Source organism: Marmota monax, unplaced genomic scaffold (genome assembly GCF_021218885.2).
Source record: "Marmota monax isolate L192 unplaced genomic scaffold, Marmota_monax_Labrador192_F-V1.1 WCK01_AAM20220418_F8-fsc00031, whole genome shotgun sequence".
Lineage (NCBI taxonomy): Eukaryota > Metazoa > Chordata > Mammalia > Rodentia > Sciuridae > Marmota > Marmota monax.
The window spans coordinates 5,567,073-5,592,380 of NW_026695197.1; the positions used below are offsets into that span (position 1 = coordinate 5,567,073).

The following is a 25,308-nucleotide window of genomic DNA, read 5'->3' on the forward strand; positions in this document are numbered from 1 at the left end:
CTACCATTATTGCTTCTAGGATTCTGTGAGGGACATGTCAATTATAGGAATAATCTAACTCAGGGAAACCTAAAGATTTTTACCAGTGTCTCTAGTTTGATGACACAGTTTACCAACTGGGATCATTTTTGCCATTAGAAATATTGCCAAGGAACATGGTTGTCTTTTCAATTTTATCAGGTTTATGGGGCAATAATTCTAGAAAGTTTCCCAAAGCCCAAATTCTCATACAGAAGATGGAAGGGTTTTGTTTACTCTAGACCCACATTAATTTCCACAATAACATTCTACTGATATCTTTGTGTCACTTTTCCTCTGTTCAATCTGCTCCAGATGGAGCACCCCTGTTGATTCTGTTAAAATATAGATGAAATCACATGACTCCTCTTAAAACCCTTCAGTGGCTCCCCGTCATTGCCAAGTGTTATTAAAATATAAAGCCCCACAGGACATGGATTTGAACCATCTCTTTGAAATTTGCCAATAGTATCCTCTTCCTTGTTCATTCCGCTCCTACCATGTTAACTTTCTTACTGTTCCTACATCTTCCAAGCATGCATCTGACTTTGGAATATTTAATTATGCCCCTCAGATATACACACACACACTTAATTTCCTTCAATTCTGCTCAAATGAGACCTTCCCAATGCAGACATTTACTTATTTTTGAGGTGCAGCTGATGGAACCCAGGGCCTCATGCATGCTAGGCAAGCACCCTACCACTAAGCTGCATTCTGTAACCCCTAAGTCAAAAGGGATTTTCACTCTTGGTTTTCCTTATTTCTCTTAATAATATTTAATATCTTTGTGTATGCATATTTTTATTATTTATTGTCTGTTTTTCCCACATAAGACATGCTTCATAAAGGCAGGATTTTGTAAATTTATTCACTGCTTATCTCCAGGAGCACCAAATATGCAGAAAGTACTCAATAAATATTTATTGAGTGAATTTATTGGATTTAAGCCTTATTCAAATTTAAATATAGTTTATCACAAGCTATCTCTCATTTGAATTCCATTTTAGTGTGACTTACTACTTACTCATATTAATAATCATAATTTTCTAAAATTTTGTTAGTAATATAACTGGTGATTTTTCTGAATATTTTAAGAAAGTATGAATGCAATTTAAAATGAAAGAATAAGGAGTCATAAAAATGAAAGAATAAGAATTATTTCCCTAAGCCAATTATAAATTTAAAAGGCTCTATTTCCCCATTGTAAAATGCTTATGATTTTTTAGAAGCCAGAAGGACTCAACAAATGTGGGTTGTGTTGTTGGCTCAAAGTTGATCTTACTCTTTAGCCTAGAAATAAACATATCAACATCTAAATGATCTTCCTACAAATAATTTGACAACTCTAACTAGTTTATGAGACATTAAATTTTTTTCTAATTATGTAATAAATCATGGGGATGATATTTTCATTTTCAAGAATGGACAGACACTACTAATGTTTTCTTAATTGTCACTGATATCTTTAGCCTAATGATTTCATTGCTATTTATTCAATCACTTGTAGTTAGCCATCTGGTAATATGTAATCTGATACTGCCTCCTCACTAGTAGAAATATTCTTAGGGAGTATAGACTAAATAAAATCTATTGAAGTCAAACAATTTTACAAATCCAGTTTGAAATTATACTTGGTCAAATGCAGATTTAAAAAAAAAAAGATTGATTTGAGTTTTATGCGTAAACTTGTCTCAACAAAGTAATTTAAAAATATTTAATGGAACTTTATCAAAGAAAACTATATTTAAAAAGCAGATATTTAAACATATTGCCCATGTCAGAGAAATGTCAAGGAGAGAATTTATTAGCCTGAGAATTTGTTCCTAACTAATATAGATAGTCTAAATGTCTCTACTAATTAATGACTATTAACTAGTTAACTAGAATTTACTAAGTCCCTGTTGTATACTGACTGTTTTTCTACCTTTTGGAAAATAAACATGGTCCATATATAACTAAATCCTGTCTTTGAGATTCTTCAACCAAAATGGTAAATGAATAAAATCCTAGAGAATACTCAGAAATATGCATTTGGTGTCTAATACATGCCAGTATATTTCTAGATTCTTACTATATAAATTAAATAGAATAACTGGAAACATCAAAATACCTCCAATTAAGAAATATTATACATTTCTCTAGAAAATGCAGAGAAAAAAGATCTATCAAATAATGGCTAAGATAAAAATAACTTAAAATATTTAGAAGATATGAATAGTGGAGAAATAATTATACTTGAAATACCTATTAAATTGGCTTTTTTGATTGACAGACAAAATAGCCTTAGCACTTAAATTTCCTAAGATACTTACTTATTAAGGCTACTTTGAAATTTTTTCTCTGATCTTTCTAGCACTTTACAAAGACTAGGTCAACCGTGTCAGGAAAGCAAATCTTTCATAGCAATGAACAAATTCTCACATAACACCTCAGGTAGGTGTGTTAAGCTAGGGACTCTGTATCTAGGACTTGGGGTCCCTGCCCAGTTTTCCCATCTGTGCAATCCTGATGACATTTCTTTCATTAAAAAAATATATAAATTAGTGCCTGCAAAATGTCATCATACTTAATATCATAGTCATGGTTATCAAACGTCATTCCAATTTGTAAGTGATACAAACATAGATGTCTCATTTTACCTCATCTTGCTGTGAGTTTAGCAGCTGCAATTTCATATGCTTCATATAGGCCATGGTAATTGGCATGTTGTAGTCAATCATGCTGGTCACCAAAGTAGGAGGCTTTCCATTATCTGCAAAGAAACATTTTTAATGGGTAATGAAAGTGATAGTACATTCTACCTGTAACTTCAGAATGATCCAATTTGTCCAAATTAAAATAGGCGTCTAAATACCCAGAGTTTAAAAGCATTAGTAGCATTGTAGATAGATTCCAGAAAAATAAGTGGTAAGGTTTCACAAAGGTGTATTGACACAAATTAACAATGTGGATAAATCGACTATTTTTCACTACAGGGGAGCTTTTAAGTATCCTGAGTAATAATGAATAAAGTTATTATAGTGATAAAACACAATTATTTGCATTTTTGTTTTGTTACATAATTACTTCCTATGTCTACTTCTGAGTGCCAAAGGAAATTTGTTTTCTTTCTTTTTCCTTCTTCTTTTCATTTTTTGACCAGGTATCTTCCTACACCTGGGGAAAAACTACCTTAAATGTAATGTATTTCTGAGATTATTTTAATTAGTGAGAGAAATTCATATTTAAGAAAATGACATAGATAATCTAATAAAAAATAAATCACAATTTTATGTAAAATTTTGGTTGAAGGATGTCCATATTAGTCATGATTTTTCAAAATAAGGAATTGATAGACTTAAAAGGACATTGATAGAATAAATTTCCTTGCTGAATATATCTAAAATACCATGGAATAATATGATCAATGAAAATTAAAACATTACTATAGGGAAAAATGTTATTTTCTACAGTCGAAATTGTCTTCTAAGAATGGGCACTGAATTACTTTCTAAGTGGATATTCAAAATTCACTGCCTCCTACTTGAATAAATGAGATGATCTGACTTGTTGAACTGTTTCAGTCTCCCTCGTTTTTATGAAATTGTGAGATATAAATTGCCATTATGAATAAAATTACTTTAAATCTCACTATTTGACACTGCAGCTACCTTTATGATCTGTTCCATCTGGGTTTAAATGCATTCTTTTCTGGCACTCTGAGCAGCTCATTAGAAATCGTGTCACCGCTTCTCTTGGTAGGAAGGCATAGCTCTCTGAAATCTGAAATGATTCACAAAATATAGGTGTTACTATATAAGACGACAGCGCATGATTTAACAGAAAAGATCATTGTATTTCCAAATAAGACGCATTATTCCATAATGGCAGGAAGCACAGTGAAAGCATGCACTGCATACCATGCATCATTTCAAGAAATATCTATCCAACTTGATTAGACCTCTCTTCATAGGAGCCAATAGTGCCATGTGAAGAATAAAAAAATCCACCACATCTGGATGGATGTGTATTTTTTTTCATTTCTTTTAGAGAAAATCATCACAGTATACAGATATTCTAGTGACTTTTCCTTAGTATTAAAAATTGCCAACATTGTTTTTTAAACTTACTGCTAGCAATATGAAAATTTTATCCAATTTCACATATATATTTTAAAATTTAGCCCCAAGTCGAAGCAGTAAATTTTGAATTCTGCATAATGAGCATCTCTTCATTGTAGCTTTGAAAAATATTTTAAGTGAGAATTAAAGGCACATTCAAAGAGAACTCGTATATGTATTACTGCAGCGAATCATCCCTTCCACAGAAAATGACACACCTGGAAATGCACTCAGGCAACTATCTCATTTATTTTACATTGATTTTCACATTGATTTTCAGAGAAAGCTTTGCCTCTGTCCATACAAAACTTTTTTTTTAAGAACCATGATCTGGAATCAAGTTAGAGATCAATACTCCTGTTTCAATAATTTTGTAAATATTAACTTTACAACAAGGTATTTATCTCATCAAAGAAAATCATACTTAAAGTAAAATGGATAGATTGTTAAATATCTCTAAATATTTAACAATCTATCCATTTTAAATTTAATTCTGGCACTGACTCATACAGTGCTACTGAGGTTCTTGGAAAATTTTTTTTAAAAGTGAAGAAATGTCCTCAAAAAGTAAATGCAACAAATCATTGAGAATATACTTCTAAAAAGTCCACTGACAAATACTGTAATTGAAAGGAAGATGAGCATTCTTTTCAACAATCAAGATCCTGTCTTTTTGAAAGAAACAGTATTTTAAAAAGCACTAAATTATAAAGCCAAATCCTGGAAGATCTCTAGTGCCACTCAAATTTGCCTCAGAACAGCACAATTAAGGTAAAAATGTCAAGTATCCCAAAGAAACTGAAGAAAAATCCACCAGAGATAATCAACCATAGATAAATCATAGATAAGATAATTTGCAAAGTTCATCTTGAAAATTCAATTATTTATAATACCTAAAATTTTCTTGCATTTACTTTTTTTTAATATAAGAATTGCTATTCCAACTTGGATCTGGCTACACTGAGTGATACAAACTTTTAAAAAATTGAAAAAATACTCAATTATCAAAACCATTTAAAAACAAATAGTTACATTGCTATAGCTGTATTTTTTTCAAACTGTGTTTCTCACAATGTTACTGTGCAAGTTTATGTCCTTCACTCAAGACACAAAGCATTGCAAGTTAAGAGAAAAATTTGGAACAGAGAAGAAACTATAAAACAGGGAAATTTGTCTCATGCCTGTCTTCTCCAGCCCCAAACATTCTTCTCTAATTTCAACTGTTTTATTTCTGACTATTTTCAATAGAAAGGCCCTCAAACTTTAATCACCTCGTATATAAATATGCAAGTCCTCAGTTCCAAAAATGATAAAAGAATCAACCATTTTCAAAATTAGGATTCTCATTAACTATATGACACTAGTTCTTGATTTGGCTGTGTTTCATTTTGATTTTAGAAGAAAATCCTAAACAATTTATGTGTAGTTAAGAATTCCATTATTTGAGTGCTTATGGATTTTTATCATTTAATCCTCACAACACAGCCCTGCCTGAAGAGATTACCATCATCACTATTATGGTATGTGTTTGACAGATGAGAAAACTGAGCTTCAAGAGGCTTTGTATATTTTTGCCAATCAAATGCAAGACAGAACTCACATCTGATAACTTGGTTTCAGAGACTACCCCTTGAACCTATCTCTAGGCTTTATAACAGCTCCTGGTAATAATTATCTTTAAAAAAAATAGAGGTGGTTTCATCCATAAAGATTTAAGATATTAACCTTACAACATAAGTTAATTATAATTATTCTAAAATGTTTATGACATTCCCTGGTATGAAGATCTTTAAAAGTATACAAGGCACCATCCTGTTTGAGGTGATCCTTCTGAATAGGAGGGGCAGCCAAACACTCTATGCCTTCTCTCAGGTTATAAGTTCCACAAGAAACTTGTCAGACCAACAGTAACATTTCAAAACTCCACCTGGAAGAAATTAACAGGCCATCTGTCCTGTTCCAGAACAGGCAGAAGAACTAGGGCTAAAATGATGTCTTAGTGTCTATTATAATATAATGAGCAGGAAACTAAATACACAGGATTTCCACTTTCCATGGAATGTATGACAGGAATGTAAATAGCTATTTCTAAAGGAACAAGATTTCTTATTGTTAAGAGAAATTCTCCAGCAGAGAAGCCAATTTGTCCTAATATTTGAAACTAACTCAGGAGCTGAAATAAAGGCATTCCATGACATTGGTGAAATATGAGTAGTATCAATCGCTTTATAAAGCAACCAAACAAAACTAAGCTAACCAAAATATTTAGCAAACAAAATCACACCATTTTGACCTCAGTGCACTATGTGGAGTGGGGTGGGGGCAGCAAGCTCAATGTTTCTAAAGAGCATGCCTTTGAGTCAGGCACAGTGGTTCACATCTGCAATTTAAGTGACTCAGGAGGCTGCGGTAGGAGGATAGCAAGTTTGAGGCCAGTCTCAGCAACTTAGCAAGACCCTGTCTCTAAAAAAAAAAAAAAAAAAAAAAAGACTGGGAATTTATCTCAATGATAAAGTGTCCTAGGCTTAATATTCAGTTCCAAAAATACATAAAGAAACGAGTATCATTCATTTGAAAAAGTCACTTGATGCTTTGGTAGAGTGTGTTCCTTTTCAGATACTGAGCTTTACAGCAAAAACAAAATTGAACATAAAATCATGACATCAATTGTTTTTCATCACTCTACCTTTGTTTTTAAAATGAACATAGATAATAAAAATAATACCTTTATTTTATTGGAATAAAAACATGATAATCATAGCTTTTGTCAAATATCACAAACTACACTTACAGAAGAATTTGCCTTTGGGAATCATACTTCTGACATTTTCTCCTGTGAAACCCTAGTCTTTATGGATAAAGAATAAATTACAAACAATCACCGAGTAAAACCTGCTTATCTTCATTTGAGAAAATTTCTATCACAAACCATCTACAGTGTGTGTTATGTTGGATAACACAGTTATAAAAAATTTTATATTTTAAAAATGAATAAAATTAAAAATAGAATTGAAAAGAGCCTATCAATCAAAATGTTATTAAAGGACCTATACGTGCTGACTCATGAGTCATGGTATATCATAATCCAGAAAAAACTCTATCTGAAATGGTCAAACCAATACTCTGGGCAACATCTCCAGTTCATGGGTCCCACTCCCTTTATCTGTAGTACATATTGTGCATCTTTGCATACATTTCAAGAAAGAGATTTAGGGCCTCCCAGAGGCTTGGGAGGCTGAGGCAGAAGTATTGCAAATTCAAAGCCAGACTCAGCATCTTAGGGAGGTCCTACACAACTCAGCGAGATTCTGTCTCTAAATTAAAAAATTAAAGAAGGGCTGAGGATGTAGCTCAGTGGATAAGTGCTCCTGGGTTCAATCTTCAGTACAAAAAAGAAAGAAAAAAGAAAGGGATCTAGGGTTTAAACAAACAAAAGCTCATAACATTGTCCCAGAGTGGAATTTGAAATGATATCGGATACACAGCCATGGCTTTGGTATTTTTCTAGACATGTTACAAAATTGAAACGTCCAGCCAATGACTTGTGATTTTACTTATGTGGGTTGTTTTTAACAATTCCATGCATACAAAAAGGTGAGCAGAGTACTTCTACAGAGGAAATAATTAAATTGCCAAGGTGTATAGGAACAATCTTGCTCAACTAAACATTTATTCATTCAACAAACACCCAAATGCAATCATCCCTCAATACTGCTGGATATGCTTCTAAGCACTGATGTGCCTGGACATATCAAATTATTATAATCACATATTGGTAATTATTTGACTAGTTTAGAACAAGAAATTGTGAAAAATCCTTTGCTCAGGACTCAAAAATTCTTAGGTGAACAGTTCATAAATAACAATAACCAATTAGACAAAAAAGCCAGAAATACTGGCCTGCCCATCCAATTTGCATTCACTATGTTCCTCAAAAATTTGCTTCAGAATTCTTTCAGGAAGAGTTATGCCTATCTGATCTCTAAGTATATGCTGAAGACCAAAAGAATTCCTGTGCCTTAATGATATTTCTAAAACCAAAACCAGAGTGCTGCTAGATTTGCCTATCAACCCCAAACTCGCCACTCCTATGCCAGTGGAGATGCTGACATTTTGACTGGGTTCCTATCGATACTACAGCACTACCAATTTTACTCCTTACTGCAGAATGTTATTTTGAGTTCATATCGCTGTCAATTTCTTCTTTCCCTTACCTTTTCTCTAGATTGTTTTCCATGTTCAATCTTTCTACTCATTCATCCATATTCCAGTCAGGAATACCTAGAGTTGATGTTTATATCAAATTAAGATGGCTAGATAAAACATAAGGCACCCAATTAAATTTGAAACTCCAAATAATCATACAATATTTGGGTCAAGTTATACTAAAAATCATTGTGTTTTTTTTTTTCTGAAATTCAACTATAACTGACATCCTATATTGTGTTTGTTAAATTTGGTCACCTTAAGGGGTATATTTATCTACGACGAAGGACAATACAAGTTTGTGTCTAAAGTTAATTTTAAATTTGGAACTGTTAGGTCAGGAACATCTCAGAGTTTGACAAGAGAAGAAATGAGAGCTAGGAAAATGGTAGTAATTTTTGGACAGTGCAGGCAATTTCAGATCTCAGTGCCGGTCTCAAGCAATGTTTTCCAACTTTTTAGACCAATAGAACAAGAATACAATTTCCATTGTAAACTAGCACATGCCTACACTCATAAAGTAAAACTGATTTTTAATTTCTAGTCTCTTCTTGATTTTATTTTTTTTTAAATCAATAAGAGATCATGGACCACTGAACGGACTTCACATCCCACTAATGGGCAATGATATAAAATGAAAAACCACAGGTCTAAAGTAGAGGAACGAGTTCTATCTATCCAAAGATTTCTGTGTGATGCCCAGAGAAGATGGTTGGTCTGTGGTCAAATTTAAAATGAAAGGTGGCAAATCCAAAGAAAGTTGAAAGCAGACAGGGATATTTTTAGACAGTTCAGGTCAGTTTTTTTTTTCAGACAGCTCAAAGCAATTTGAAGATTTGAGGCAAATGTTTCAAATGTAGAGTGAAAGAGATGAGAGGGGAATGTGGTGAAAGGGCAGGAAAGCTGTCTCCTCCAGAGACAGGGAAATGGTACAAGTGCAGAACAGAAGGCAAAGGCACAGCTTGGGGAAAAGCACAAAAATTCACTGCATGCTGCAAAGAACCTAGAGGAGGAAACACAGAGGTAGCAGCATCCTAGAGCAGCATCAGATGAGTCTGGTCCCACCCACATCAATACACGTTAGTAAATCAAACTGTGGGCAGAGAAGTTAAATCATAATTAACTTTTACTGAAAATATATTTTTGTTTCATTAATTATGCTTCAAATTTAGACATACTGCTTCTCAAGAAAGAGATTTCTTTAACCTTTTTATAACAATGACCATCTTTAATTTTGAGATTTATTTTACAATAATAAAGGAGTCATCAATTAATTTAATGTGACAATACCAAAAAAGAGTCATATTAACTGGAGGTGTATCACAAAAGCTGTGGGTTCTATTTTGGAGTCACTTCTCATGATAGACTATTTGCCTTCTAAGGAACAGATTGTCATTACAGAGAATTCTTATATTAGATGAAAAAAAAAATGAGCAGATGGGCACTGGAAAAGATTTTCCTTCATACATGTTTCCTACTAGTAAAATAGGAAGAATCCCTAAATATTACATGTAAATAAAATGACTCAGCAAAGCAAATATTTATAGAATTACTAGCAACATGAAGAACTACATTAATATATACAATTATGCCCACAAAATATAGAAACCTATTTCTCTGGGTTTTTCAAGAAGAGTATGTTTACCATGATACATTCATGTTTCTGTTGGGGCTTAGGGGAGAAGGACAAGACAAGCAGGTCATCCTCTTAATCCAGTGTTGATTGGCACATTCAAGCCTCGTGTTGCAACTGTCTCTGTTAGTTTACTTTTATTATACACTGCTAATCTGTGGAGAGCCAATATTTTTTTTGAGCACATAGCTAAGAAATAATTGCTGCAGACACTCAAAGCAGGCAAAAATTAGCCATTTAGTAGAATGGTGGAAAAAAGGAAGAAATTTAGATTTAACTCTGTAAAGAGTTTAGTTAAAGTTTTATAGTCTTCATATACTTACGCAAGCCAGGGGCTGTCTGTGAGATGGTAAGGCATCATGGATGCAGAATTCATTGTCTGAATTCTTGAATTGCTCAATAAACTGACCAATAAGGAAAGCATATTTTTTGGAAATACTAAGTATAGAACTTGCCCCAGAGTTTCCTTGAGAAAATATCTCATCATTGGTGGTGAAATTCGGCAAATAGAGACCAGAGATATTTTTTGGTTATCACAATAGTTGATGATTGTATTGCTGGAATTTAATCCTCAAAGGTTACAGATATGAAGTGGCCTTGCAGTATCTGAAGGAATACCACCTGTCTGTCCCTGAACCCTATGATGCCCTCTTGGGAGATCTTGATTTAGACTATAGTGATAATTATACAACTAATTAATATATCTGAAAAAGGATATCATATTTACATGATGTGGGGCTTAGGGGAGAAGAATTCAGAATTCTAAATTCTCAGAAGTGGCAACAACAACAAGATCTCAGTTTTGTTCAGCAGTCAACTTTTCCAATTACTATGGCTTAAGGAGAAGAGCCATGATCAAATACAGATGTGGGATATGCTGGCTGTGATGAAAAATTCCCAGAAAACTGAAGGCAAAAAGCAGGATGAGAAGTAGTAAAGATAAATGCATAAAAATCGCTAAAATACAGTTTTTTTTTCAATCGTGAAATGACTAAAACTGCTGCTTATGAAGCCAGTGAGTAATATGTTTGGTTCTGAGAAAGTCACAAATGAAGACATGAATATGTGATGTCTACAGGTCACCGAGGAGCACAGTTGACCCATTAAAAAAAAGTAGATTTTTTTATTATATATTTGAATTCTATAAAAAAACAATCTATAATGTCTGTTACCCAACAGACAACTCCATATATTTAAAAATTCTCTATTAAGCTAAATATAAACTACAGCATATGAGGCAATTTTTAAGTTAAAAACCTTTGCATGTTATTTATGATCTTCAAAATGGCCCTAAAAAGTATTTTTAAAAATTATTTTTAGTTGTTGATGGACCTTTATTTTATTTATTTATATGTGCTGCTGAGAATCAAGCCCAGTGCCTCACACATGCTCGGCAAGTTCTCTACCACTGATATACAACCCAAGCCCCCTAAAAGGTATTAATATTCCAAAATGAAACACATAGAAATTGTCCTATCAGGATTTAAACATAGATCTAGGTGACATTAAAGCTGGTACCATTCACTTTCTACAACCTCACTTTAGTTTCCGATTCCTATGTCCCCTTCCTACTACTATTCCTATGTGTGCACATATGCATACGATTTAGGAAATTCGGGAGACTATTTATTATACCATCATAGTACCCAGGAAAACAAGCCTCTAGATGTGAATGAGAATCATCACCTCCTGGTATTAATTGTTGAGTACTTTTAAAGCTGCATTATCTAACTTTCACCACTAGGGTGCACTGAAGTAGCAATTTCCTAGGCTGACATAAAGAGTTAATGAAGTTTCTCCCAAAGGTTAATTCCCTTTTCAGAAATATTTTATGGGACAATATTCATTAATAAGGAAATTATTGATGAAAGTGCATGGACTATTAGTTCATGATAATCTGGTTTGGATGAGCTCTTACATCTTTTGATTGCCTCCACTAATAAGAAGACAGCTTCTGAATATACAGGATTTGCACTACTACCCTGACTACCTGTGTCAACTCCAACTATATGAAAAGCAAATCAATCATGAAAAGTGGCAGTGAACCACACTATTCTTCTGTTTACGATTGCTATTTAATAACTTTAGTTACCATGCCACTGATTTTTTTTTAGCTTTTTCCATCTGAGATATTTTACAAAAATCAGTAGTTTAGATAATATTGTTAGTTATACACAGAGAGTAATGCTGTTGTAACATAAAAATGAAATTTAGCATTATTAGTACTACATATAAATTGAATAACTTTTCAACATTTAGAAATTACCTACATAAAACCTGTGCTTGTGTGTGTGTGTATGTGTGTGCATATACATGTGCGTCTCTGTGTAACTGACATAAATAAATGAATGTGTGGTAAAGTGAGTAATGTGTTTATATCCTAGCTCAAAGGTAATGCCATTATTTAATGATGCATCAAAATTTCCCTTAAAATCAAACAGGAAAAATAGTTTTTCCTGTGCTTAAAATATATTATGTATATTTGTGTGTATATATATGTATGTATATCTCTCTGTGTGTATATATATTTTATTTACTTATTTATTAACTTCATACAGAGCCTCCAAATTTGAATAAATCCAGGGTCATTATTTGTTGCAAATTTGAATTGTGCATTGTATAGTGTTTACAGCCATGGGCCACAGCTCTGAACTTATTTCTTATTACTACTTTTGGTAACATATTTATACTATTTAGTTGGAGTCAAAAAGGCAAAGATTTCACAGAGACAAAAGCAGTTCATTCTTTCAACAAGTTATTTATTGAGCATCTACTATGAACCAGGACTTTCACTAAGTTGTGCTTGAAAGCAGTTTGAGAAACAGGTTTTCCCACTGTGAAGGATGATAAAAATTTTAAAAAGTCTACTCTAGGCATTAAAAAAAGAAAGAAAGAAAATAACTGTTACAAGTTGGATATATGGTTTCCTTCAAAACCTCCCACGTCAGACAATGAAAGAATGTTCAAAGGAGAAAAGATCAGATTATAAATTATAGCATAATCAGTGGATTAATCAACTGATATGAATTAACTGGGTGGTCATTATAGGCAGGTAAGGTGTGACTGGAGGAGAGAGGTCACTGGGATATGTCTTTGGGGTTAATATTTAGTCCTGGTGAGCAAAACCCTCTCTCTGCTTCCTGACAGCATGTCCTGAGCTGTTTTCTTCCGCCAGGATGTTCTGCCTCACTGAGGCCCAGAGCAATGGACTCCATTGACCATAAACTAAACCTCTAAAGCCATGAGACAATCCTTCCCTCCTTTCAGGTGTTCTTGTCAGGTCTTTTGTTCACAGCAAGGAGAAACTGACTATAACTTCAAAAAATTTCCTGTAAAATATCTACAATTGAATAATATTTTATTGAGAAACTATCCAAGAAAAACTAGCTATAAAATGCATTTCAGATCACTCATTTATTATATAATGGTGTCAATCACTAATTAGTTCAATAATGAAGAATCTTTACCAAATTAAAAAAATGTTTGAATTTGGGATAGCTCTCTGTAAGTATGTCCCTGTCTCTGTTAGATACCCACAGTGGTTGTCTACTTCTAGCACTTAGGTTTGTAACAATGAAATGAAATAAATAATGTCCTCTATACAAAAAGGCAGGGACCTATATTTGTTGCATTAGTTTGCTTTGATTTTCTTTTTACATTTCAACAAAGAAGCTTACAGGTGGCCTACAGACATGAAGTTCTGAACCTCAGAAAATATTTTCTTCACCCCTGTGCTTCAGAAACAGGCTGTCCTTACACTTGGATCTATGACAGGAGAGAGAGGAATTCAAAATACTAAAAGGAAAGAAGAAGGGGCTCAAACACACAGTATTTTTATATTCTATTAGTTAACCATGCCTAATAGTGCTTTTTCTGAAAAGCATTTAATTTTGTGGATTTTTAACTAATATTTTCTCTTTATTTCTAAATAAAATGCTCTAATCTTTTTAAAAATATTTCTTTTATTTTTTTGAAAATGAAGATTTCCAAAATAGATTATCTAGACTTTTCATCCTCATTTTGATGGTACAGTTCTCAACTTCTAACCATCAAAAGTCCTAGTGATGCCACACTAGGACTTTTTTAAAAATCAGCAGATCTTCTGATACTTGGCAGGTCAGTAGATTTATCTATACCATGTCTCACATTTCTATGTTGAATCACTCTTAACTCAGCTAGAGGTGAGAGACAGAAGAAATGTGACGATATAAAGTGTCGATTTCTAACAGCCTAATTTATTCTCTGTTTTCTCTTGCCCAAGGATATCTGAATTTTATATAAAGATGTATGGGACAATGCTCACACCCAAATATACTCTAAGAGTAAGGCTTGAGTCACTGTGATAGGAAGGGAAATATGTTGGGGACCCAAGTCTTCCTGGCAACAACCACAGAAGTCTGTAGATAACGGTGTAATTCAACAGTGAAAGATCCAAAAAACTCTATAAAACCTTGTCTCAGACTGTAGGATTATAGACCAGCAACACTGATGTTCCCATCATCATCATCTATGTTTACAACAAAGTTACAGAAGAAAAACATTAAATAATCAGAAAGGATCTGTAGCATCATCATATTCAGGTCAAGAGCAAATGCAACTGAATCTTGTACGTCTGTCACACCTGCTGCACTGCAGCTTAAAGGTTGAAGGAGCTGCCCACTGATAATTTGGGTAGGTTGCCACACACTTATTTTGCAAAAATACAGAGGAGTAAAAAAATATGCTGTCATTTGATTATGACTTTTATGGTCTTCTTTCTTTAGTTACTATTTTAAAATCATAGAAATATGAAGGCAAATGACAACAGATCATTTTTATTACTGTGATTATCATTATTATAGCTCTCTAGATAATAATGGAACAAAAATCTTCAATCTCTGTGCTATGCTTAATAGCCAATCTGTTTTGATAAGACCTGGACGAATTCTCCATATTTTAGCATTTCTTGTGATGACCAATTTGCTCACTTTGACGACTCTTTTCCTTTTGTCCCTAAGGACAGTAATGCCCCATGCATACTATTATCACTGCTTTAATTCCATGGGACACTGCTGAAAACTGAAATATAGCTCCTTTATTTCATATATGAGAAAACTGTGACCTAAGCCAAAAAAGAGATTAAATAATTATTCAGAACTCTTAAATTTTAGTCTAGTGCTATTTTTTCAACCACAGTGGCTGTAAATTTGGCTTACTGGTTTCATCATTAGTTGATAAGAATTTTGGTATGTTTTATATAACAAGCTAGTAGAATCTAACGTAAATTAAAACATCCTATTTAGGGCTGGGGATGTGGCTCAAGCGGTAGCGTGCTCGCCTGGCATGCATGCGGCCAGGGTTCGATCCTCAGCACCACATACAAACAAAGATGTTGTGTCCTCCGAAAACTAAAAGATAAATATTAAAAAATTCTCTCTCTGTCTCTCTCTCTTAAAAAAACATCCTATTTCGCAGTATCAAGATGCTGAACCAATAGGTGTTTATTAAGTGAACAAGACAAAAATAATATGAACTAAAGTTTTAAGGTTGAGTGTTCTGAATATAATAAAAATTTTCCCTATTAATTTTTGGAGTATGACTAAAGAAATTAAAAATTTTTTTACAGTGTATTTCTGGGAAGGAATATTCCCTTTATGTTGAGAGCAAACTCTTTAAAGAGATGCTTTTCATAAAACTTAAATTGACAATTTTCAAAAAAAAAAAAACAATTTAATTAAAAATGTTAACTTCCAAAATCTGAAAACTTGTGAATTAATTTAAAAGACTTAAACTTTGGGAAAAGTAAATAAAATAATTGAAATTCTTGTAAACTTCATCTGGCAAGAAAGCTATGATCTCTATGATAGAAGTCTACCTGGAACTCGAGTAGTAATTAAATAGAGGAGGAGAAATAATATCAGCAGCAAGTTCACCATATGCCAAGCACTTTATGCATATTAACACATTCATTTCACCACATCATGTATATCATTATCCTCTCCTAAAGGCAAAAAGTAAATAATTTGCCGAAAGTGGCACAGATAGGAAATGAGTGCTAGATTTGAAATTTAAAGCTATGTTTATCTGGCTGCCAGCCTATTTTCTTTTAGCTATAGCATATGCTCTCCACTCTGAATTAAATAAATGTAATTATTGGCAGCTATATATATATATGAGTAATACATGTAAGTTTATGATATCACACTGCAAATTGTGTATGTGTGTGTACACATGTATATGCAGACTGTTCTCTCTATTGATACGGCTGACTTTCCCCTTAGTTCTTGGATTTCCACCAGTTAAACTTATTTTACATGTAGCAAGAAAGAGTTTTTAAACTTAATCCTTTAATTTGACCCTGAAAGGGCAGCTGTGCTTCACTTCTGATTAAATACAAGTAATAAAAGATAGCTCAAGAACAGTGATGTGTTCACTGAAGGTGGAGTTCAGGCAGAAGTTGAGAAGAGTTAGGAACTGGAAGACAAGACAAAATCCTGAATTAATTTTATAATACTACATCATTAATTCTTAAGTCACTGTCCAAATTGCTAAACACACCTGCTGTTCATTTTGGAACAGTGATGTATTTTAAATTCAAACATAATAAGTGATGGTCCACATCTCTTCTCCATTCTACTAATATAGATAACAATGAATTAACCATAGTTAAATATATTACAGGAAACACACTCTGCACTACTATCAGTTTCTAGAACACAGATACAAATTCAGACAAAAAAATCTACAAAACACTAGAATTCAATAATTAAAAATAATTATGATAGCCTTTACATATTCCTAAAATGTGTCATTTTATGTGGATTTTTCTAGAGCTCGTGAATAATAGAACATATACCCTCCAATTTTATCTAAAGTTCAGGCCAGATTTTGCAATAATTTGTAAGTTGTATAATACCTAGATATTTCAAGGAATGATATACTGCAGATAGGAAAACCAAATAGCATTCAAAAGTTAATCCAATATTAAAAGACCATCAATTCCTGCAGAGTGAAAACATAGAAAGAAGATTTGCAAAAAAGGCAAAGTAAATAAAATGACCACTAAATCTATTGAAAATATTGTTAAGACAATATGAAACGCTTTAATGATTAGTTGTATAAGTATGGTTTCTTGGCCATGTAGGAAAAGGAAGAAAAAGAAGGTCAATAAACATAATCATGCATGCTATATGAGCCAATGTGTTAGAACTAAGGAAAAAATCCTAAACTGAATGGGAACCATTATAATTGCAATAGGTTATATAGCTAAGCCTACCAATGACTAGCCAATTCCAGCATTACTGTTGAGAGCTAAACTCTGACCCAACAGGCTATGGCTCTAATAGCACTGAACCATTCCATTTCAAATTGTGTTTTAGTTTTATGCCCCATTAATTGAACATTTATATTAATTTTTTACATTAGACTCAATTCACTGTTGAGTCATGTGCACAGTTTTGCTGGCTCTGTAGCAATTCTCTTTTTTTTCCTACAATAAATTATTACTCCATAAAATGGAAATGTTCCCTAATTAGAATTTAATTGAGATATACCAGCAGAAAAAAAAAGTTTAGGCCAAAAGAAACTTCCTGCTATTTGGACAAGGTGATAAATCTTTAAATATGGAAATAAAAAATAAATAAACTTGGGAAAGAAGGATCTTCAAATAGAACATTCTCAAGAGAGGTTGGATGATATTTCAGGTACTGCTTTTGCTTTCAAAGATGGCATTCCAACCCAAAAGGCAGAAAACATCTTAATAATGTTAATACAAAGTGTATGTGTTGGAAACACACTTGCAGATTTATTCAAAGTAGTCAGCAGGTGTATAGCAGGCATAATTACAATGGACCAGATTCTACATTCATTTAAGAAAGTACAGGGTGAGGCTTTAGGTATGAGGTATTGACTCATGCTTCCAATTTAATTAAAGGTCTCTAATGAATTCATTTTAAAGATTAAATTATTTTAAATTGCTTTTGGCACCTAAACAGATATGGCTGCCACTCTACTAATGATGAAGTTACTTGTATATTGTTCAGGATTTTATTTTTGCTAATTTTTTATTTCATTTAAAACTGAACTTACACATTCCTATCTCACAGAGTCTTACCAAGTTCAGGTATCTGTTTCATGAAAATGTATTATCAAAAGAGTGCACAGTTAGTGATATTAGTAGATCAATACGTAATCTTTTCCCTATTACTGTCCAGAGGAACAACTCTGGCTTAGGAGACAGGCAAAATGAGTGTGCTCAGTAATATTAGTCTACATAAAAATATCTCAAGAAGCTAGGTCATTATCATTAGTCATGATAAGAACTAAGAAGGTCTCCTTGGATGTATAAGTCAAAAGAAAGTTTATGTGGCAGAATTATGTAAGGAAACTTACAGTTGTGCCTGCCCACAAACCATGCAATTTGGAAACAGCCAAGAAACAAAACCATAGAAAAGGAGGAATAAATACAACATGTATTAGGGGTTATTATGCAACTACAAAGATTCAATATGACCCTGGCAATATAGCAAAAAATAGTTATGGAAAAAGAAGCTATTTCTTATGCTCAGTAGCTAATTTTCAAACATATGTACCTGTATTTGAAACTTTGAGCATTTCACACATTTTTCTGTATCTGAAAAAAAAATGGATCCAGACTGATATTGTGTATCAATATAGCTGAAAACAGTTAATATAAAGGTAGCCAAAAGCAGAGTTCAATAAGAATTCAAAAAGAGGATATTAATTTGTTTGCTGATAAAGTACTTCTAATGTACACTTTGCTCATATTGGAAAAGAATAATTTACTGTTCAATTTTGCTAGAAAAGATGAAATATCTACAGAAACATGATTTCACAAAGTTTTTAATTAAATAAGAAGCTAGATTAAAATGTCTAGATAAAATTGTAGGTATAATTATAAACTTTAAAAATAATATATAACTCCATTTGACAACAAATACATTTCAATATACAACAGTTAATTAAATCTCCTTTTCAAATACTTTACAATTAAAACATTATTTTTTCCATTTAAAAATGTTCTAAAGGGCATTAGACTTATGAAAAGACCCATATTTTTAAATAGTTCATTCTGGAAAATTAAGAAATACATATCCTTCAGGACAAATGTATTTAATATAAGGGGACATAAGAAAGTACATAGGATTTTTTTGTCCATAAACTACAAGGGTAAAATAAGAAATATTCAAATATATTAATAGGACTTTATGGGAAGAAATGTTAAAACAGTAAAGGCAGCAGTCCTATAATTCACATAATATGATACACAATTTGTAATACAAATATATCTTCCCATTTGTGGCATTTGACAGGAACTACCATACTTTATAAATATTTGCGTATATATTTACATATATATTTAAAATAAAACAATATGAGAATTCTAGAGACAGGTTTAAATTATATGCAATTGACTTGTAAAAATATGACCAAAACAGAATCAGTAATAATTATAATCTTAAGTGCTGGGTGTAACCATGATATGGTCTAATTTATGTTGTAGAATATTTATAATTATTTCAAATTTATTAAGCAAACATAATAACAAATTTCAAAATGCACGCTTTCCTCCTTTCTTTTCTTCTTCTTTTTTTTTACTTACTGCTTTGTAAGTTCTCTTCTGTCCAGCATGTTTTCGAATTTGTTCTCCATTTGGCCCTGTTTCCACATGCATCGAATAGATAATATCAAAGAAATCTTCAACCACAGCTACTCGCCGCAAAGACAGCTTCTCATCTACGCCAACTCCATCCTAGAAACAAAACAAAACAAAAACCCCACAAGATCAATATAGTCATTTGCATTTAACACATGAAATTGATTAAGACAAAATATTTTGATACTCTGAAATGAATCATCTACATAGAAAACTTGAAAAATTCATGAATGAATATCCTACCATTTTATGCATTCCTTACATACAGGACTGTAAGAAATGGAAGAAAGGCATACTTAATATTATGTAAATCATGCCTATCCACAATTTCCATCTTTTGGGTGTTTATTTGTAATCATCAGTATAAATTTTTAATGTTATTTTAAAATACATTTTAATGCTTAGTAATTTTTATTGCAATAATTTCATTCTGGATACGGCTTGATTCATTAAACCAATGTTTGAGTTACTGAGTCCTGGGAGTTGTAATTAGAAAAATTAAAGAGATAATACTGAGTCTCTTTCCTCAAACATCATCTAATCCAGAAAAGGAAATACATATATTATCAAGGTTAACCTCAAGGACAAGGTGTTAAAAGTTAATTCTGTGAGTCCTAGAAATCACCTATGTGTGAACTGTGGATCTTGATCACTTAAACTTCAAATCACTTAATTTCTTTAAATTTTGTTTTCACGGATGCCAAATGATGATAGTGGAGCCCACTTCACAGAATCATTGTAAAAATTAAATGAAATAATGTATGTAAGGGATGTAACCCAACGTTTAGCATATACTGAAGACTCAGTAAACGGTGGACCTTGTCGTTTTTATGACTACTTAAATATAAACAAACTACTATAGGAGTTCAGAGGATGAAGACATCACCTGCTAAGGTAGCTTCTTGGAAGAAATATAATTTGACATCAGGAAGAAGTTGAATCAGGGCAAGTCATGGCAATGGGAAGTACAGTCTAGATCCAAGAGTTCACACAGATGATAGAGAAGAATTAGAAGTTAGGATGGAGATAATGAAAAAGGCTAATCTTACATGCTTACAGAATGAAAGGGCTTCCTACTTGTGAAGTCCCTCTCTCCCTCAAAACACACTCTCTCTCTCTCTCTCTCTCTCTCTCTCTCTCTCTCTCTCTCTCTCTCTCACACACACACACACACACACACACACACTAACCTGAAGTAACACTATGCATCCATTCATACTGATAAACAGCACAAGCCAGTAAGTAAAATCATTACACACTATATAGCCAAATGGCAAGAGTCTCTTTCAAAAGTAACCCCAGCAGGCTGAATTTACTGCAAAACTGAAAGCGAACCATGAAGCACTTTCTGCTTTCTGTTGATTTGATTTTTCTCTTTCTTTCTTTCCTTCCCTCTTCCCTCTTCCCTCCCGGACCCTGTTTCTTAATTGCATTAGGCCTTGTAGGTAGCAGTGACTAAAGAAGCACATTGCAATAACTAGATATATGAAATTGCATGTTAAGCCAAACAGCCAGGCCTCTCACCTCTGTTCACTCTTTAGTATTCCCTTCACAAATTATCTCAGATGCATATAGTTCATGATTTGGTTTCAGACTTTCCACATCTCTTCTGTGACATCTTGAGGTCTCTCTTTTATAACTGGGCCCCCTGGATATTACCTCACTGCTTTGTGAAACAAGACCAGTAGATTCTGGGAGTCCAGAGAAGCTGCATGAAGCATGCCAGTGTCCAGCCTGGAAAATTGCTAGAGCTTAGAGGGCAGTGTCCAGGAAAGCATGATTCCAGATGCCTCTTCCTGGCCTGTATTTTCAGAGAGATTTTTTTTTAGGCCAGAGACCCAAATTCTAACTTTTTCCATCAATAAAACTGTTGGGCATGGTGGCGCATGCCCATAATCCCAGCAGCTCAGGAGGCTGAGGCAGGAGGATCTCGAGTTCAAAATCGGCCACAGCAAAAGTGAGGCACTAAGCAACTCAGTGAGACCTTGTCTCTAAATAAAATACAAAAGAGGGCTGGGGACATGGCTCAGTGGTCGAGTGCTCCTGAGTTCAATCCAGAGAATCAAAAAAAAAAAAAAAAAACTACCTGTGAAACTTGTCTCCTTTGCTCCCAATCATCAATGTGTAGCATCTACTGAGTTCCCTTGCTAAATAAGCTAATAAATTTGTGTTGTTAGTCACTATATATTCATTTGTGTAAATAAATATATTACTTGTTCCCAAATTCATTAGCATGTTTACCTATTCACCCAACTAAACACTAAAACCACAGCCCATTTATTCATTTTATCTAGTATCCAACAAAACCTAACTACTGCCAAGCCCTGTGCTAGCTACTATGCTTACTGAGATGTATGAGATAGATAATAGAGGTTTTTCTGCAGTTAACCATCTACTGCAGAAACTAGATATTTAAACAAATGATTATTAGCATGAATATTAATTTCCTTTGGGTTCTATAACAAATGGCCATAACATGGGTTGCTTTTAAAAAAAGAGAGAAATTTATTCTATCATAGTCCTAGAGGCCCAAAGTCCAAATTCAAGTCCAGGAGAGTGGCACTCCTTCCCAGAAGGTCTAGGAGAGAACCCATCCTCTGTCTCTTCTAGCTTCTGGTAGTTGCCAGCATACCCCTGCTTGGGGCTGCATCACATGACTTTCTGTTCTTCTGCATGCCTCTATTCTAATGTGCTCTCTCTTATAAAGACCTTCATGATGGCATTTAAGTCCATCCAGATAATCCAAGATAATTTTCTCATCTCAAAATCTTTAACAAAGGTATATCCACAAAGGCCCTTTTCCCAAACAAGCTAACATTTACAAGTTTCAGGATTTAGGATTTGGGTGCTCCTCATTGAGCCAGCTATAGAGGGTATTGGCTCACAGGAGGTACAAATTGTGCTATAGGAGCATGTGTTGGAGATGCTTCACAATCATTCAACACTCAAAATTTTTCATGAATTCAGAAATTCAGAGTTTATCACATGTTAATGGAGAAAAATGATCTATAATTCTCCCATCATGTGGCTCTGTTTACTGTGATTCAACATCAATTCACACCCACATTCTATGATTAAAACTCAAAAATACTTTCAGAGATTGAACTTATAATATAAATGTCCCAAATGTCCATCATAGATTCCAACTAGGGAATTAGATTTAAAAAGAACAAAAAGGCACCAGATTAGAAAGAAAGAAATAAAACTATCTTTGCAGATGCTTTGCATGTTACTGTAGAGATGACATGGTCTCATACACAGAATATCCTAAGGAATCCACAAGAAAACTGGTAGAGATAATAAGCAAGGTCAAAATCAACATACAAGAGGAAATTATGTTTCTATTTATTAGTGAATACAAAATTGAATTAGAGAAAATAATTTCATGTCGTAGAACACCAAAACAATACAATTTTAGGAACAAATTTAGATATAAAATTAACAAATTTATAAAAATTAACAAAAAAATTAAGACTTATACACTAAAACTACAAAATATTGTTAAGAGATATTTAAAATGAGGTGGAAATAAATGGGAATACATCCTATATTCATGGATCAGAACATTAAACATAGTTAAGATGACAATACTAAAAGTTTTATTCACTTTAATCAATGAAATTTCTTACCAATATCCCAGTTAGCTTTTTACAGAAATTGGCAAGCTCATCTATAATTCATATATAAATGCAAAAGAAAAAGAATAATCAAAATAATTTTACAAAGAAGATATTTGGAATTCATACTCTCTGTAATTTCAAAGATTACTGTAAATCCAAAGTCTTTGTTAGATAGCCTGGTATTTGTATGCAAATTGATATATAGATTGGTAGAATAGAATCTATATGTCAGAAATAAAGCCTTACATTTATTCAGTTCATTTTCAAGAGGAGTGACAATGCAGTAGAGAAAGAGTTATCTTTTCAATAAATGCTACCAAGACAATTATGTCCCCAGTTAAAAAAAAAATGAAGTCTGATCTCTACTGAGCCACACATACAAAAGTTAAGTCAAAATGGATGACAGATCTAAACATAAGAGCTAAAACTTGAAATTCTTACAGTAATACAAAGGATTAAAATGTTTGTTATTTTTGGTAAGGCAAAGTTCTCAGAATTATGACACCAAAGGTAAAAGTAATTAAAGAAAAATTCATAAATAACTACATTGAAATTAGCTTTTATACTACAAATAATTCTCTGAAAAAAAGTAAAATGACAACCCAATAGGATAGGATAAAGGATATAGGATAGGATAAAGGAAATAGGATAAAATATCTGAAAATCATAAATCTAATAAGGAGCTCTCATTAATAATACATGGAACTAAGACCACATAGCAAAGGATCACATCCTCTTGAAAATGAATTGAATAAATGTAAGACTTATTTCTGAAGTCTGAATTGTATTCCACTGATGTATATATCAGCTTGTATATAAATATCATGTTACTTAATAAAGACTTTGGATTTATAGTAATCTTTGAAATTAAGAAGGGTATGACCTCTAAATATTTTCTATATAAAATTATTTTGATTTTTATTCCCTTGAATTTATGTATGGATTATAAGATCCACTAGTCAATAATATTTAATAATAGAAAGCCAAATAACTCAATTTAAAAATTGGAAAGACTTTGAATATCAATTTCTACAAAGATGATGTTCAAGTGACCAACATGAAGACGAAAAGGTGATCAATATCATTAGTCATCAGCAAGTGAAAATCAAAATTGCCACAAGACCTTACTTCACATCCACCTGGATTGTTGAAATGAAAATATCAAATATGCGTGAGGATGTAGAGAAATCCTACACTGCTGATGAGAATGCAAAATGATTCTGTTGCTTTGAAAATGGTTTAGTAGTAATAGAAATTAAACACACACTTATCACATGACCTAGCTAGTGTTCACCAATATATATTCAAAAGGAATTATAAAACAAGTGTACACTAAATGTATCATATGCAAATACTAATAGTACCCTATTTGTAATAGCAAAAAAGTGGAAATGTAAGTGTCCCTGAACTGTGGAATGTAAAAATGTGGTATTACCATACAAGTGAGTATTATTCTGCTACAAAAAGGGATGAAATATCAATCATGGTGTATTGTGGATGAACCTTGAAGCTGAGTGAAAGAAGACAGACACAAAAACCACATATTACATGATTCAATTTGTATAAAATGTCTAGCATAGGCAAACTTACATAGATGGAAAGTAGATTATTTCTTGGTTAAAACTGGAGAGAATGAAGACTGACTGCTAATTGTTCAACAGACTCTTTTAGGAAGGACAAAACTGTTCTAAACTTGGTCAATGGTGATGATTGTACAATCCTCCTAAAATATTAAGAAAATTCAGTTGTACACTTTAAATGATGAATTACACGATATGTGAGTTATATCTCAGTAAAGCTGTTAAAATATGTACTATTAATAGTTTTGGATTTTGAGTTCAAGGATGGAAAAAAGGCAAACAGAGGACCTTAGACAAAACATCCAAACAATCCACAAACCCATGAACACAGAATGGGTATGGAAGAAGTTCAGTCACTACTGCAGTGTTGATTATAGCACTGTGCTTGTGAGTGCTGACAACTATCCCTCCAAGAATACATAAATATATAGGTTATTATAAACTTTACTGATAAAAAGGCGTGCAGCATACAATTTATAAATAATAATAATAA

The 25,308-nt window shown here is 32.8% G+C and overlaps 1 protein-coding gene across 5 annotated transcripts in view; it reads right to left on the reverse strand.

The window, feature by feature from the left end:
* The window catches only part of Nol4 (nucleolar protein 4), a 323,877-nt gene that overhangs the window by 224,250 nt on the left and 74,319 nt on the right, over positions 1-25,308 (reverse strand). For 3 of the 5 annotated variants that reach the window (XM_058573928.1, XM_058573929.1, XM_046428398.2), the window contains exons 2-4: positions 19,562-19,711; positions 3,672-3,783; positions 2,661-2,773 (exon numbers count right to left, since the gene is read on the reverse strand). In XM_058573928.1, coding sequence (XP_058429911.1) covers positions 2,661-2,773; positions 3,672-3,783; positions 19,562-19,711 — 375 coding nt within the window. Of the gene's footprint in view, positions 1-2,660; positions 2,774-3,671; positions 3,784-18,530; positions 18,594-19,561; positions 19,712-25,308 lie in introns of those variants that run through there. The other 2 variants (XM_046428397.2, XM_058573930.1) reach the window with 2 other exon arrangements.